This window comes from Nerophis lumbriciformis, linkage group LG09, assembly GCF_033978685.3.
Source record: "Nerophis lumbriciformis linkage group LG09, RoL_Nlum_v2.1, whole genome shotgun sequence".
NCBI classification, from domain to species: domain Eukaryota; kingdom Metazoa; phylum Chordata; class Actinopteri; order Syngnathiformes; family Syngnathidae; genus Nerophis; species Nerophis lumbriciformis.
In genome coordinates, this window is record NC_084556.2 from 4,236,472 (window position 1) to 4,248,890 (window position 12,419).

At 38.6% G+C, this 12,419-nt stretch overlaps 1 protein-coding gene across 2 annotated transcripts in view; it reads left to right on the top strand.

The window, feature by feature from the left end:
* The window catches only part of capn5b (calpain 5b), a 172,561-nt gene that overhangs the window by 36,180 nt on the left and 123,962 nt on the right, over nucleotides 1-12,419 (top strand). For both annotated transcript variants that reach the window (XM_061962782.2, XM_061962783.2), the window contains exon 3: nucleotides 11,935-12,108. In XM_061962782.2, the coding sequence (XP_061818766.1) occupies nucleotides 11,944-12,108 (165 nt within the window). In that variant the 5' untranslated portion in view covers nucleotides 11,935-11,943. The remainder of the gene's footprint in view (nucleotides 1-11,934; nucleotides 12,109-12,419) is intronic.

Consider the following 12,419-nt stretch of genomic DNA (forward strand, 5'->3'; position numbering starts at 1 on the left):
GGGTGCCATGTCATCTGCTGGTGTCGGTCCACTCTGTTTCCTGAGATCCAGGGTCAACGCAGCCGTCTACCAGCAAGTTTTAGAGCACTTCATGCTTCCTGCTGCTGACCTGCTCTATGGAGATGGAGATTTCAAGTTCCAACAGGACTTGGCGCCTGCACACAGCGCAAAATCTACCCGTGCCTGGTTTACGGACCATGGTATTTCTGTTCTAAATTGGCCCGCCAACTCCCCTGACCTTAGCCCCATAGAAAATCTGTGGGGTATTGTGAAAAGGAAGATGCAGAATGCCAGACCCAAAAACGCAGAAGAGTTGAAGGCCACTATCAGAGCAACCTGGGCTCTCATAACACCTGAGCAGTGCCAGAAACTCATCGACTCCATGCCACGCCGCATTAACGCAGTAATTGAGGCAAAAGGAGCTCCAACCAAGTATTGAGTATTGTACATGCTCATATTTTTCATTTTCATACTTTTCAGTTGGCCAACATTTCTAAAAATCCCTTTTTTGTATTAGCCTTAAGTAATATTCTAATTTTGTGACACACGGAATTTTGGATTTTCATTTGTTGCCACTTCAAATCATCAAAATTAAATGAAATAAACATTTGAATGCATCAGTCTGTGTGCAATGAATAAATATAATGTACAAGTTACACCTTTTGAATGCAATTACTGAAATAAATCAAGTTTTTCAAAATATTCTAATTTACTGGCTTTTACCTGTATATTGACGCTTACATAGGTCTGGTGATAATGTTCCCCTTTAAGGATTGTGACAGGTGGTTACAAACAATTGCAACACTAGCATGGCTATGTGAGCTAAATGCTAACATGGCACTCATTTTAACAGCGACATCATGCTTGGTTAACAATACTTGCTGGGGAAAAACAAAACCAGCTTCCACGTCTTTGGCTGGATTGTTGGCAAAGTTCCAGGCTTTCTTGTAAGACGTGTCGCGAAGCCTGTGGTCGTTTGAGCGCCTCTTTTCTCAACAAGTGAAACAGATGAGGGCTTTGTACCGAGGATGTCGTTGTGGCTTGTGCAGCCCTTTGAGACACTTGTGATTTAGGGCTATATAAATAAAGATTGATTGATTGATTGATGATAGATTTTTCTCACGTTTGGTGCTCTTAAACCGGCTGTACTATCAGAACGTCATTAAAATGTCAATTTGGCATAATGTTGTTGTGTTGAAAGGCAGCTATCCCGCCGGCCTTTCCGAATCCGCTCTCCGCAGGTAATGCTGTTGGCCGTCTGCAGAGGCCGAGCGACAGCATGGTTTTCCCTGTGGTGGTCACGAGCCAAGGCACCGAGCCATCTGTCAGATTTAGAATCCCGCTGCGACCTCCTCAATCTGACTGGAACCGCTTTATATCGCCCGTTTAGGAGCCAGATACCTTGCAAAATCCGAGGACTTAGCTGTTTAGACCAGGATGAGTTAGAGCAGGAGTGTCCAAACTTCCACTGAGGGCCACGCACTGAAACATTTAAGCAGGCAGGGGCCATTTTTATATTTTTCATTTTCAAAGCCAATACAATATATTTTTTTACCTTTAGGGCTCCTCTCAAGTTTGGTCCCGGTGACTTGGAAGGGTCTTAGTCATAAAAATGGTTAAAAAATACGTATTTAAAAAAAATGTTATTATTAAACTCTTAAATTTCTAGATCAACTTCAGGTTTACAGTATCTGTTGATATAAAGTAAAAAAAAAAGAAAAAGGTTTTGTTTTTTTAATGTTTAATGCCCTTTTTGTCAAAGAAAACCCTGTGTTTTAATGGAAAAAACACAAAATATGCAATATTTTCCCCAAAAAATCTTCAAAGTGGAATATTTGATGTGAAAAAACTAGAGCTTTAAACAACTCAATGATTCATAACACCATTGATTTGAATTAATTATTTTTTGAGAAGTGACTTTTAAAAAAAAAATAAAATCACACTAAAATTATTGGGGATCCATACGGGCCTCACTCATAAATTAAAAAAAAAAAAGTCTTACATTTATTTATTATTTTTTTTACTTTCAACACTTATTTATTTTGTATACCTTTTTTTGTCAAAAAAAACGTACGTTTGTTTATGTAAAAAAAAAACGAACAAAGAAAACAATTTTGTCACCCCCCAAAAAATGTCAAAACGGAATATTTGATGCGATTGGAGCTTTGAATAGGTCAAAAATACCATAACATTGATTTTGATTCATTATTATTTTTTGAGCAATGGCAGCTTTAAAGAAAAAAACAGCCTCCATAGCAGCTTTGTGTTGTTACAGTCAAAATTGCAACGTTTTTCATTACATTTCACCTGTTTAATCTTTTATTCCACTTTTTTATATTAACTAACATTTTTTCTTTATATATATATATATACATACATATATATATATATATATATATATATGTATATATGTATGTATATATATATATATATATATATATGTATGTATATGTTTATATATATATATGTTTATGTGTATATATGTATATGTATATAAATGTATATATATGTATATATATATATATATATATACATATACCAAGCAACCCCCCCGTACCAAAAAGCCCTTGATGAAAGCGGATACAATTTCACCCTCACCTATGAACCCACGCCAGGAAACCAGCCAAAAAAGAACAGAAAACGAAACGACATCATCTGGTACAACCCCCCATACAGCAAAAACGTCTCAACTAACATTGGACACAAATTCCTCAATCTGATTGACAAACACTTTCCCAAAGACAACACCCTAAGAAAAGTATTCAACAAGAACAACATTAAATTGAGCTACAGCTGCATGAACAATATACGACAAATCATCTCAAACCACAACAAAACAATTGCAAATGAGCCGTCGGCCCCCAGACAGAGCGACTCCAAAACCAACAAAGGCTGTAACTGCCGAAAGAAACCTGATTGCCCTCTCAACGGGGGGTGCTTACAAACATCAGTTGTCTACCAATCTAAGGTAATACGCAAGGACATTAACACATCCGACACATATGTAGGATTAACCGAGGGAGAATTCAAAACCAGATGGAACAATCACAAGGCTTCTTTCAGGAACAAAAACCTGCGAAATACCACAGAACTCAGCAAACACATTTGGGACCTCAAAGACAATAATGTTGAATATTCAATAACATGGCAAATTCTTGCATCCAGCACACCTTACAATAGTGGTAATAAAAGATGCAACCTATGCTTGAAAGAGAAACTGTTTATTATTTACCGTCCAGACCTGTCATCCCTCAACAAGCGCAGCGAAATTGTAACAGCATGCCGCCATAGACGGAAACACCTCCTAGGTAACACATGAGCCAATCACCACGCCCCTACGCCAGCCTGTACCCACCCACTCTGTGCCCTATATAAACCATGGTATGCGAATGCTCCCATTAAAATCTCCTGATGATTGAGGGTACCCCCCCTCATGAAACAGGCCTGTAGAGATGAAATAGTCTTGTGATTTTTTTCCCCACACATACATATATATATATATATATGTATATACACAGTATATATATATATATATATGTATATACATGTATATATGTATATACACATATGTATATGCATATATATATATATATGTATGTACAGTATATGCATATATATATATATATATATATATATATATATATATATATATATATATATATATATATATATATATATATATATATATAAATAAAAGGGACGGCGTGGCGCAGTGGAAGAGTGGCCGTGTGCGACCCGAGGGTCCCTGGTTCAATCTCCACCTAGTACCAACCTCGTCATGTCCGTTGTGTCCTGAGCAAGACACTTCACCCTTGCTCCTGATGGGTGCTGGTTAGCGCCTTGCATGGCAGCTCCCTCCATCAGTGTGTGAATGTGTGTGTGAATGGGTAAATGCGGAAGTAGTGTCAAAGCGCTTTGAGTACCTTGAAGGTAGAAAAGCGCTATACAAGTACAACCCATTTATCATTTATCATATATATATATGCATATATATATATATATATATATATATATATATATATATATATATATATATATATATATATATCCATCCATCCATTTTCTACCGCTTATTCCCTTTTTGGATATATATATATATATATATATATGCATATATATATGCATATATATATATACATACAAGTTTCAATAGTAGTTTTATACTTTGGACACCCCTGAGTTAAACCATGGATAGAGACAAAAAATCCTGTAAATTTGTGACAGTATCTAGTAGAGGTGGGAATCTTTGGGCACCTCACAATTCGATTACGATTACGATTCAGGAGCTATGATTCTATTAAAAATCAATTCTTAATGCATCATTAATTTATATATTGATGCAGTTCGACAATTATTTTCGTTTCACTAAATAAGCGTTTATCACTTGCAACATTCAAAAACAGTGCAGTTGTAATAAGAAATAGTTAAATGAATTCAGATCACATTTATTATGTTACGTATATTAAATGTGTGCAAAACTGGAACACACAGTAAGTGCTCTATAATGAAGGAGTTGGTGGGATCTCTCAGTGAGGTGGCTCGCTGCAGTCAGTCAAATTTTAGAACTGTCTGCATTACGTTATTTACAATAAATACATCCATTATTGATTTTCTAATTTTCTATGTCCGCATTGCGATTAATCTAAAAATGGATTATTTCCCCCGCCTCTAATATCTAGTAACTTTTTGACGAATGCTATTTAGTTCCAATGATAGCTCTGCATCGTCGGCATTCCGGCCTCGTTAGTGTAAAATCGATAGTATGGTGGTAACAAGATGGAGCTCAATCACCTAGGTATGACATCAATATTGATATTTACGAGATTGAACAATCATGTTTGCCGGGGAAGAATTAGGTTAAATGATAGAGAGCTTTATCTAGTGGCGCAGTTATCGATCACGACTCGGGACGGCTCCATTTTAGCGCAGCCCAGCCCAGACTGGCTGTTCCCTGAGTCGGCTGATCAATGTGGACATGTCTGCCGCTCTCTGCATTGCTGTGCTAATTAGGCCCTGGAGGACATCAGCACATTGGCAGATTCATCATTTGGACCCGGTGGATTCAAGTATCTGCACACTCGTGGTTTGGCTCCCTAGTTTGGTGCGGTCCACTCAGCAGGTATCTTTGTCATGTGACCAAAGGCTGCACAATAAAGAAAATATGCATAAAGTAAGGACTTGATTGGACGTCCAAACCAGAACGCCGTCTGCTGAGTTGGTTATTTTTCCATTATGATATACAGGTAAAAGCCAGTAAATTAGAATATTTTGAAAAACTTGATTTATTTCAGTAATTGCATTCAAAAGGTGTAACTTGTACATTATATTTATTCATTGCACACAGACTGATGCATTCAAATGTTTATTTCATTTAATTTTGATGATTTGAAGTGGCAACAAATGAAAATCCAAAATTCCGTGTGTCACAAAATTAGAATATTACTTAAGGCTAATACAAAAAAAGGATTTTTAGAAATGTTGGCCAACTGAAAAGTATGAAAATGAAAAATATGAGCATGTACAATACTCAATACTTGGTTGGAGCTCCTTTTGCCTCAATTACTGCGTTAATGCGGCGTGGCATGGAGTCGATGAGTTTCTGGCACTGCTCAGGTGTTATGAGAGCCCAGGTTGCTCTGATAGTGGCTTTCAACTCTTCTGCGTTTTTGGGTCTGGCATTCTGCATCTTCCTTTTCACAATACCCCACAGATTTTCTATGGGGCTAAGGTCAGGGGAGTTGGCGGGCCAATTTAGAACAGAAATACCATGGTCCGTAAACCAGGCACGGGTAGATTTTGCGCTGTGTGCAGGCGCCAAGTCCTGTTGGAACTTGAAATCTCCATCTCCATAGAGCAGGTCAGCAGCAGGAAGCATGAAGTGCTCTAAAACTTGCTGGTAGACGGCTGCGTTGACCCTGGATCTCAGGAAACAGAGTGGACCGACACCAGCAGATGACATGGCACCCCAAACCATCACCCAACCATGCAAATTTTGCATTTCCTTTGGAAATCGAGGTCCCAGAGTCTGGAGGAAGACAGGAGAGGCACAGGATCCACGTTGCCTGAAGTCTAGTGTAAAGTTTCCACCATCAGTGATGGTTTGGGGTGCCATGTCATCTGCTGGTGTCGGTCCACTCTGTTTCCTGAGATCCAGGGTCAACGCAGCCGTCTACCAGCAAGTTTTAGAGCACTTCATGCTTCCTGCTGCTGACCTGCTCTATGGAGATGGAGATTTCAAGTTCCAACAGGACTTGGCGCCTGCACACAGCGCAAAATCTACCCGTGCCTGGTTTACGGACCATGGTATTTCTGTTCTAAATTGGCCCGCCAACTCCCCTGACCTTAGCCCCATAGAAAATCTGTGGGGTATTGTGAAAAGGAAGATGCAGAATGCCGGACCCAAAAACGCAGAAGAGTTGAAGGCCACTATCAGAGCAACCTGGGCTCTCATAACACCTGAGCAGTGCCAGAAACTCATCGACTCCATGCCACGCCGCATTAACGCAGTAATTGAGTCAAAAGGAGCTCCAACCAAGTATTGAGTATTGTACATGCTCATATTTTTCATTTTCATACTTTTCAGTTGGCCAACATTTCTAAAAATCCCTTTTTTTGTATTAGCCTTAAGTAATATTCTAATTTTGTGACACACGGAATTTTGGATTTTCATTTGTTGCCACTTCAAATCATCAAAATTAAATGAAATAAACATTTGAATGCATCAGTCTGTGTGCAATGAATAAATATAATGTACAAGTTACACCTTTTGAATGCAATTACTGAAATAAATCAAGTTTTTCAAAATATTCTAATTTACTGGCTTTTACCTGTATTTACATTACCAGCTTCGAAGGCCCAAGGGTGCTTTGTAAAACTTGCCAAGTTTTGTTGGGTTAAAATAAACTCTGGTGCGCATCCCTTGCTTGTACGCTTTGTTTGGTCAAGACTAGTGGCGAAGTTGGGAGAGTGGTCGTGCCAGCAATCTGAGGGTTACTGGTTCAATCCCCACCTTCTACCATCCTAGTCACGTCCGTTGTGTCCTTGAGCAAGACACTTCACCCTTGCTCCTGATGGGACTGGTTAGCGCCGTGCATGGCAGCTCCCGCCATCAGTGTGTGAATGTATGAATGTGTGTGTGTGAATGGGTGAATGTGGAAAATAGTGTCAAAGCGCTTTGAGTTCCTTAAAAAGGTAGAAAAGCGCTATACAAGTACGACCCATTTAGTGTTTTGGCACCAGGACCAAAGTGTATTTCGATACTTTTCAAAATAAAGGGTACCACAAAAAATGTCATTATCAGTTTAATTTTAACAGAAAATCATATGATACATTAAACATATGTTTCCTATTGAAATCAACAAACAATTATGGCATTAAATAAGATAACATACGAGACAACTTCTCTTTTAGTAGTAAGTAAGCCAAGGGGTTAAAAAGGCTCCTAATGTGGCTGCTAACCTACTCACACAAAAATGCTGGGTTATTTTAATAACCCAATTTATGAGTTGCGAGGGTTGGGTTAAATTTTGGAGTTATTTTTATGAAGAGCAATCAATTTTTTGGGTTATAAGGGAATTTTTAAAAATAAATTTCTGGGTTTTCAAAACTATGAACCATTTTGGGGTTGTTTTTCAATTAGTAACACATTTTGGGGTAAAAAGCTTTTTTTTTTTTTTTTTAATTAAAAAGGTACTTTTTTCTTGAAGGGAAGTTTATTATGGATTAATCTCATTAAGATTATTTACAATCACACAGCTTATGTACACGAAGATATTTGAGCATGCTGTATAGGACTACTATCACCATACACTGCAATTCTTGTAAAAAAAATAAAATGTCACTCATATCTTGCTTTTGAGTATATTTTAATGGAATAAAAATTATTTTGATCAGAAGTTGGGAAGGAGTAGGACAAACCAGCAGTAAAATGTATAATTTTTAACCAACTATTGGGTCAAGGAGATGCTAAATTGCTCAACCCAATAGTTGGGTTTGGAATAACCCAACATTGTAGTTGGCATATTCAGCTTTTGTGTTAAATAAATTAAACCCAATAGTTAGGTTATGAATCAACCAACATTGAGTTAGCATAACTCAACTTTTGGGTTAAATAATTCAACCCAATAGTTTGGTTGGGAATAACCCAACATTAAGTTATCATAACTCAACTTTTTGGTTAAATAATTCAACCCAATAGTTTGGTTGGGAATAACCCAACATTAAGTTATCATAACTCAACTTTTTGGTTAAATGATACAACGCAAAAGTTGGGTTAAAAAAATTACCCAAAATGTTGAGTTAAAATAACTCAAATAAGCGGTTCGTCCTTTTCTGAACCAGCAGTTGGGTAAAATTGGGTTATTTTTCAACCCAACATTTTTGTGTGTGTATGCAGTAACTTATTGTGTCATTTCCCATTCTATTATTTTGTCTAAATTTTGAGGGACAAGCAGTAGACATTGGATTATTAATCTACTTGTTCATTTACTGTTAATATCTGCTTACTTTTTGTTTTAACGTGTTCTATCTACACTTCTGTTGAAATGTAATAAGCACTTATTCTTCTGTTGTTTGGATATTTTGCATACGTTTTGGCTGATGCTACAAACTTGGGTATCGATCCAATACCAGGATCATACATTGGTCATAATTAAAGTTCTCATGTGTCCAAGGACACTATTTATTAATTAATAAACAATTTGAAAAATGGCAAAAGATTTTGTGATAATAAGAAATATTGATGTAATCATTGTAGTATTGACTATATATGGCTTTTGGAGTTGGTATCGTTACAGTCGATGTCTGTGTAGATCCACCCATTTGTTTCCATTGAGGAGCCCTAGCTTGCTGTTAGCAGTTAGCGATTGTATCCTCCTACAGTGTGTAGTGAAGCATGTTTAGCTAGTCTTCGTCCTGCAGGGATGATACTTGCTTCAGTGTTTAAAGCTCCACCTTTATCTTTAGTTTTTGAGCCAAAATACGTCCATTCTTCCGCTTCTGTCTTCAAGCAAAAAAAAGTACCGGTATTTTTCAAAGGCAGTATAGTACCTTTTAAATAATTAGTACCCCCGTACTTTATTAGTACAGGTATACGGTACAACCCTAGTCAAGAATGAACGCCATTAGCGTTGTTTTTTTGCTCAGGTATTTTCACCAGCTTATTTTTGAAAATATATTCTAAAACAGGTGTGTCCAAATTGCGGCCCGTTGGCCAAGTGCAGCCCACCAGCCTCTTCAGTCTGGCCCGCGACACGTCGTGAGTTTATAAAAGCATTTTTGTGCCCATTTTGTGGACAACGTGAGTAAATCTGGTCAACGAACATGAATCGTGCGTTGAAGAAAGATCAGCACAGCATTCACTTGTATGACCCAATCCAAACAACCTTCCCTAGCCATGGTACAAAAAAAATGCAACCAACACAAAATGTCAACACACGGTCACACATAACCCAACCTGCTCACAATCTATCCATCTATCCATCGATCCATCTATCTATCTATCTATCTATCTATCTATCGCTCTCTACGTATATATATATATATATATATATATATATATATATATATATATATATATACACATACACACACACACGTTAGGTCAGGAAAAAACACAAGAGGCTATATCATCCCTACAAGCCTGTTTCGCAGGCTTCCCTGCTCGTCAGGGGATTTTATGCTGTTTGTGCTGAAAACAAAGTTTTGTTGTACTTGTGCAATGACAATAAAGACCTACCCTTTATTCACCTTTTAAACAGGCTTGTAGGGATGATATAGCCTCTTGTGTTTTTTCCTGACCTAACGTATATTCCGCTCTACCCCGGTATTGAGCATTGTATAATGCAGGGGTCGGCAACCCGCGGCTCCGGAGCCGCATGCGGCTCTTTGATCACTCTGATGCGGCTCAGCAGCTTATTTGCTGAACCCCCCAATTTTCCCGTGAGACTTCCGGATTTCAGTGCCCTCGCAGAAAACTCCCGGAATTAATATTCACCGATTTTCACCCTTACAGGTTTAATAAGGGCGTGCCATGATGGTACAACATTTGACGCCCTCTACAATCTGTATTAACAACGTGCCAGCCCAAAACTTGTTATACATTAAACATCTTCTGCTTGCACACGTACGTGACAGCAAGGCATACTTGGTCAACAGCCACACAGGTTACACTGACGGTGACCGTATAAAACAACTTTAACACTCTTACTAATAATGCGCCACACTTTGAACCAAAACCAAACAAGAATGACAAACACATTTCGGGAGAACATCCGCACCTTAACACAACATAAACACAACAGAACAAACACCCAGAATCCCATGCAGCCCTGACTCTTCCGGGCCACATTATACACCCCTGCTACCTCCCCCGTGCGTTGGTTGAGGTGGGCGGGGTTTGGTAGCGGGGGGTGTATAATGTAGCCCGGAAGAGTTAGGGCTGCATGGGATTCTGGGTATTTGTCCTGTTGTGTTTATGTTGTGTTACGGTGCAGATGTTCTCCCGAAATGTGTTTGTCATTCTTGTTTGGTGTGGGTTCACAGTGTGGCGCATTATTAGTAAGAGTGTTAACGTTTTTTTTATACCGCGACCGTCAGTGTAACCTGTGTGGTTGTTGAGCAAGTATGCCTTGCTGTCACTTACGTGGGCAAGCGGAAGCCCTATTCAACATGTGGCTGATCAGGCACGCTGATTGTAGTGGGCGCTATATGCTGTACCATCACGGCACGCATGACGCTGACAACCGCTATTCATTTAAAACCTGCGTGCCGCACCAGCTTAAAAATTCCATAAAAAGGTGTGGGCATCGTGTCTGAGACCCCTGGTTAATACATAGCACAAAGCAAAAAAAACAACTTTGTATGCAGTGTTATTTCATTTAAAATTTCAAAAATGTTTGCGGCCCCCATTGTTTTCTATAATTTGTGAAACTGGTCAAAATGGCTCTTTGACTGGTAAAGGTTGCCGACACCTGGTATAATGGATAAACCACAGAAACCTCGACTATATATATGCTGCTGATTCCAATACCGATCTTCCTAGAGTGAAATCGTCTGATACCAATATTGATACAGATCACAATATATTTATGTTGAGTGCTATTGACAGCGTAACAATACCAACACGATATTTAAACTACTTCCTCATAGTCTTTTATTGCATATAATTGTTTGATCGCAATAACGTTAAAAATAATCAAACAAAAGCAAAAACTACTATCTACTACTCACTGGAATAATTTGGTTTTGGCCCTCACAGTCCTCCTGTGTCGAGGGAAATTGTTTCATGAAGTTGTAAACATGAAAATATAAATCTAAACGTTTTGAAGCACCTATTTCTCGATTGTTTTAATCTAGCTTAGCCACGAGCATGTCTCTTACCGTGTGAAACCTGTGTAGCCGAGTACTCCAGTGATAACGGGTACGTGACAATGATAAGATACTGAGAAATGTAGTTTATTTGCCACGATGGAGGTGATTGTATTAACTAAGTCGGTAACCGCCTCTGTCAGTCGAGTGACCAAATCAGTCAGAGGTGATCTGATTTGAAAGGCATTTATCGGCATGTTCTTTTCAACTAAAATAGGCTGATACTAATAGATGACAAATTGATCGGCAGAGCTCTACTCCCAACACTATTTCTGTGACAAATGTGTCATTTAAGCGTGCTTTGAGCTGTCATTTCAACATTGCTTCTTGTCTGTAGTCCGAGATTGGTCTCAGCCCCCTTGTTAGCGCACACCATGATTTGGATAATCATATTCCGACTTGACCAAATGAACCATACTGGTACAGCAAATGCACCACAGTTCCTATTAACCAAACCAAGCATGACAAGTGTGAACACACTTTCAGGGGCATAATGAACAAAACACATTAAAAAAGATCATGAAGTCTTTGCTGAGAGGATCTATTGACCGCTCTGGTCCTCCACAGGGCTGCAGTATGTTTGCGTCGGTGAAGGCCTTCGAGGGGCAGCAGTACTCCACCCTGAAGAGGCAGTGCCTGCAAAGCGGCCTGCTCTTCGAGGACCCCCGTTTTACTGCATTCGATGACTCGCTCTTTCACCAGGGCAACAGGATCGGACGTGTGGTGTGGAAGAGGCCGCGGGTAAGTTGCTGGAAACGGTTATCATCATTTGGTAACTTATTTACGGGTGTGTGGCGAATGTTGACAACCTACGGTATATATATATATTTTTAAATTATTTTTACTTTTATTATTTGTTAATTAGTTTCATTTGTATTTATATATATACAGGTAAAAGCCAGTAAATTAGAATATTTTGAAAAACTTGATTTATTTCAGTAATTGCATTCAAAAGGTGTAACTTGTACATTATATTTATTCATTGCACACAGACTGATGCATTCAAATGTTTATTTCATTTAATTTTGATGATTTGAAGTGGCAACAAATGA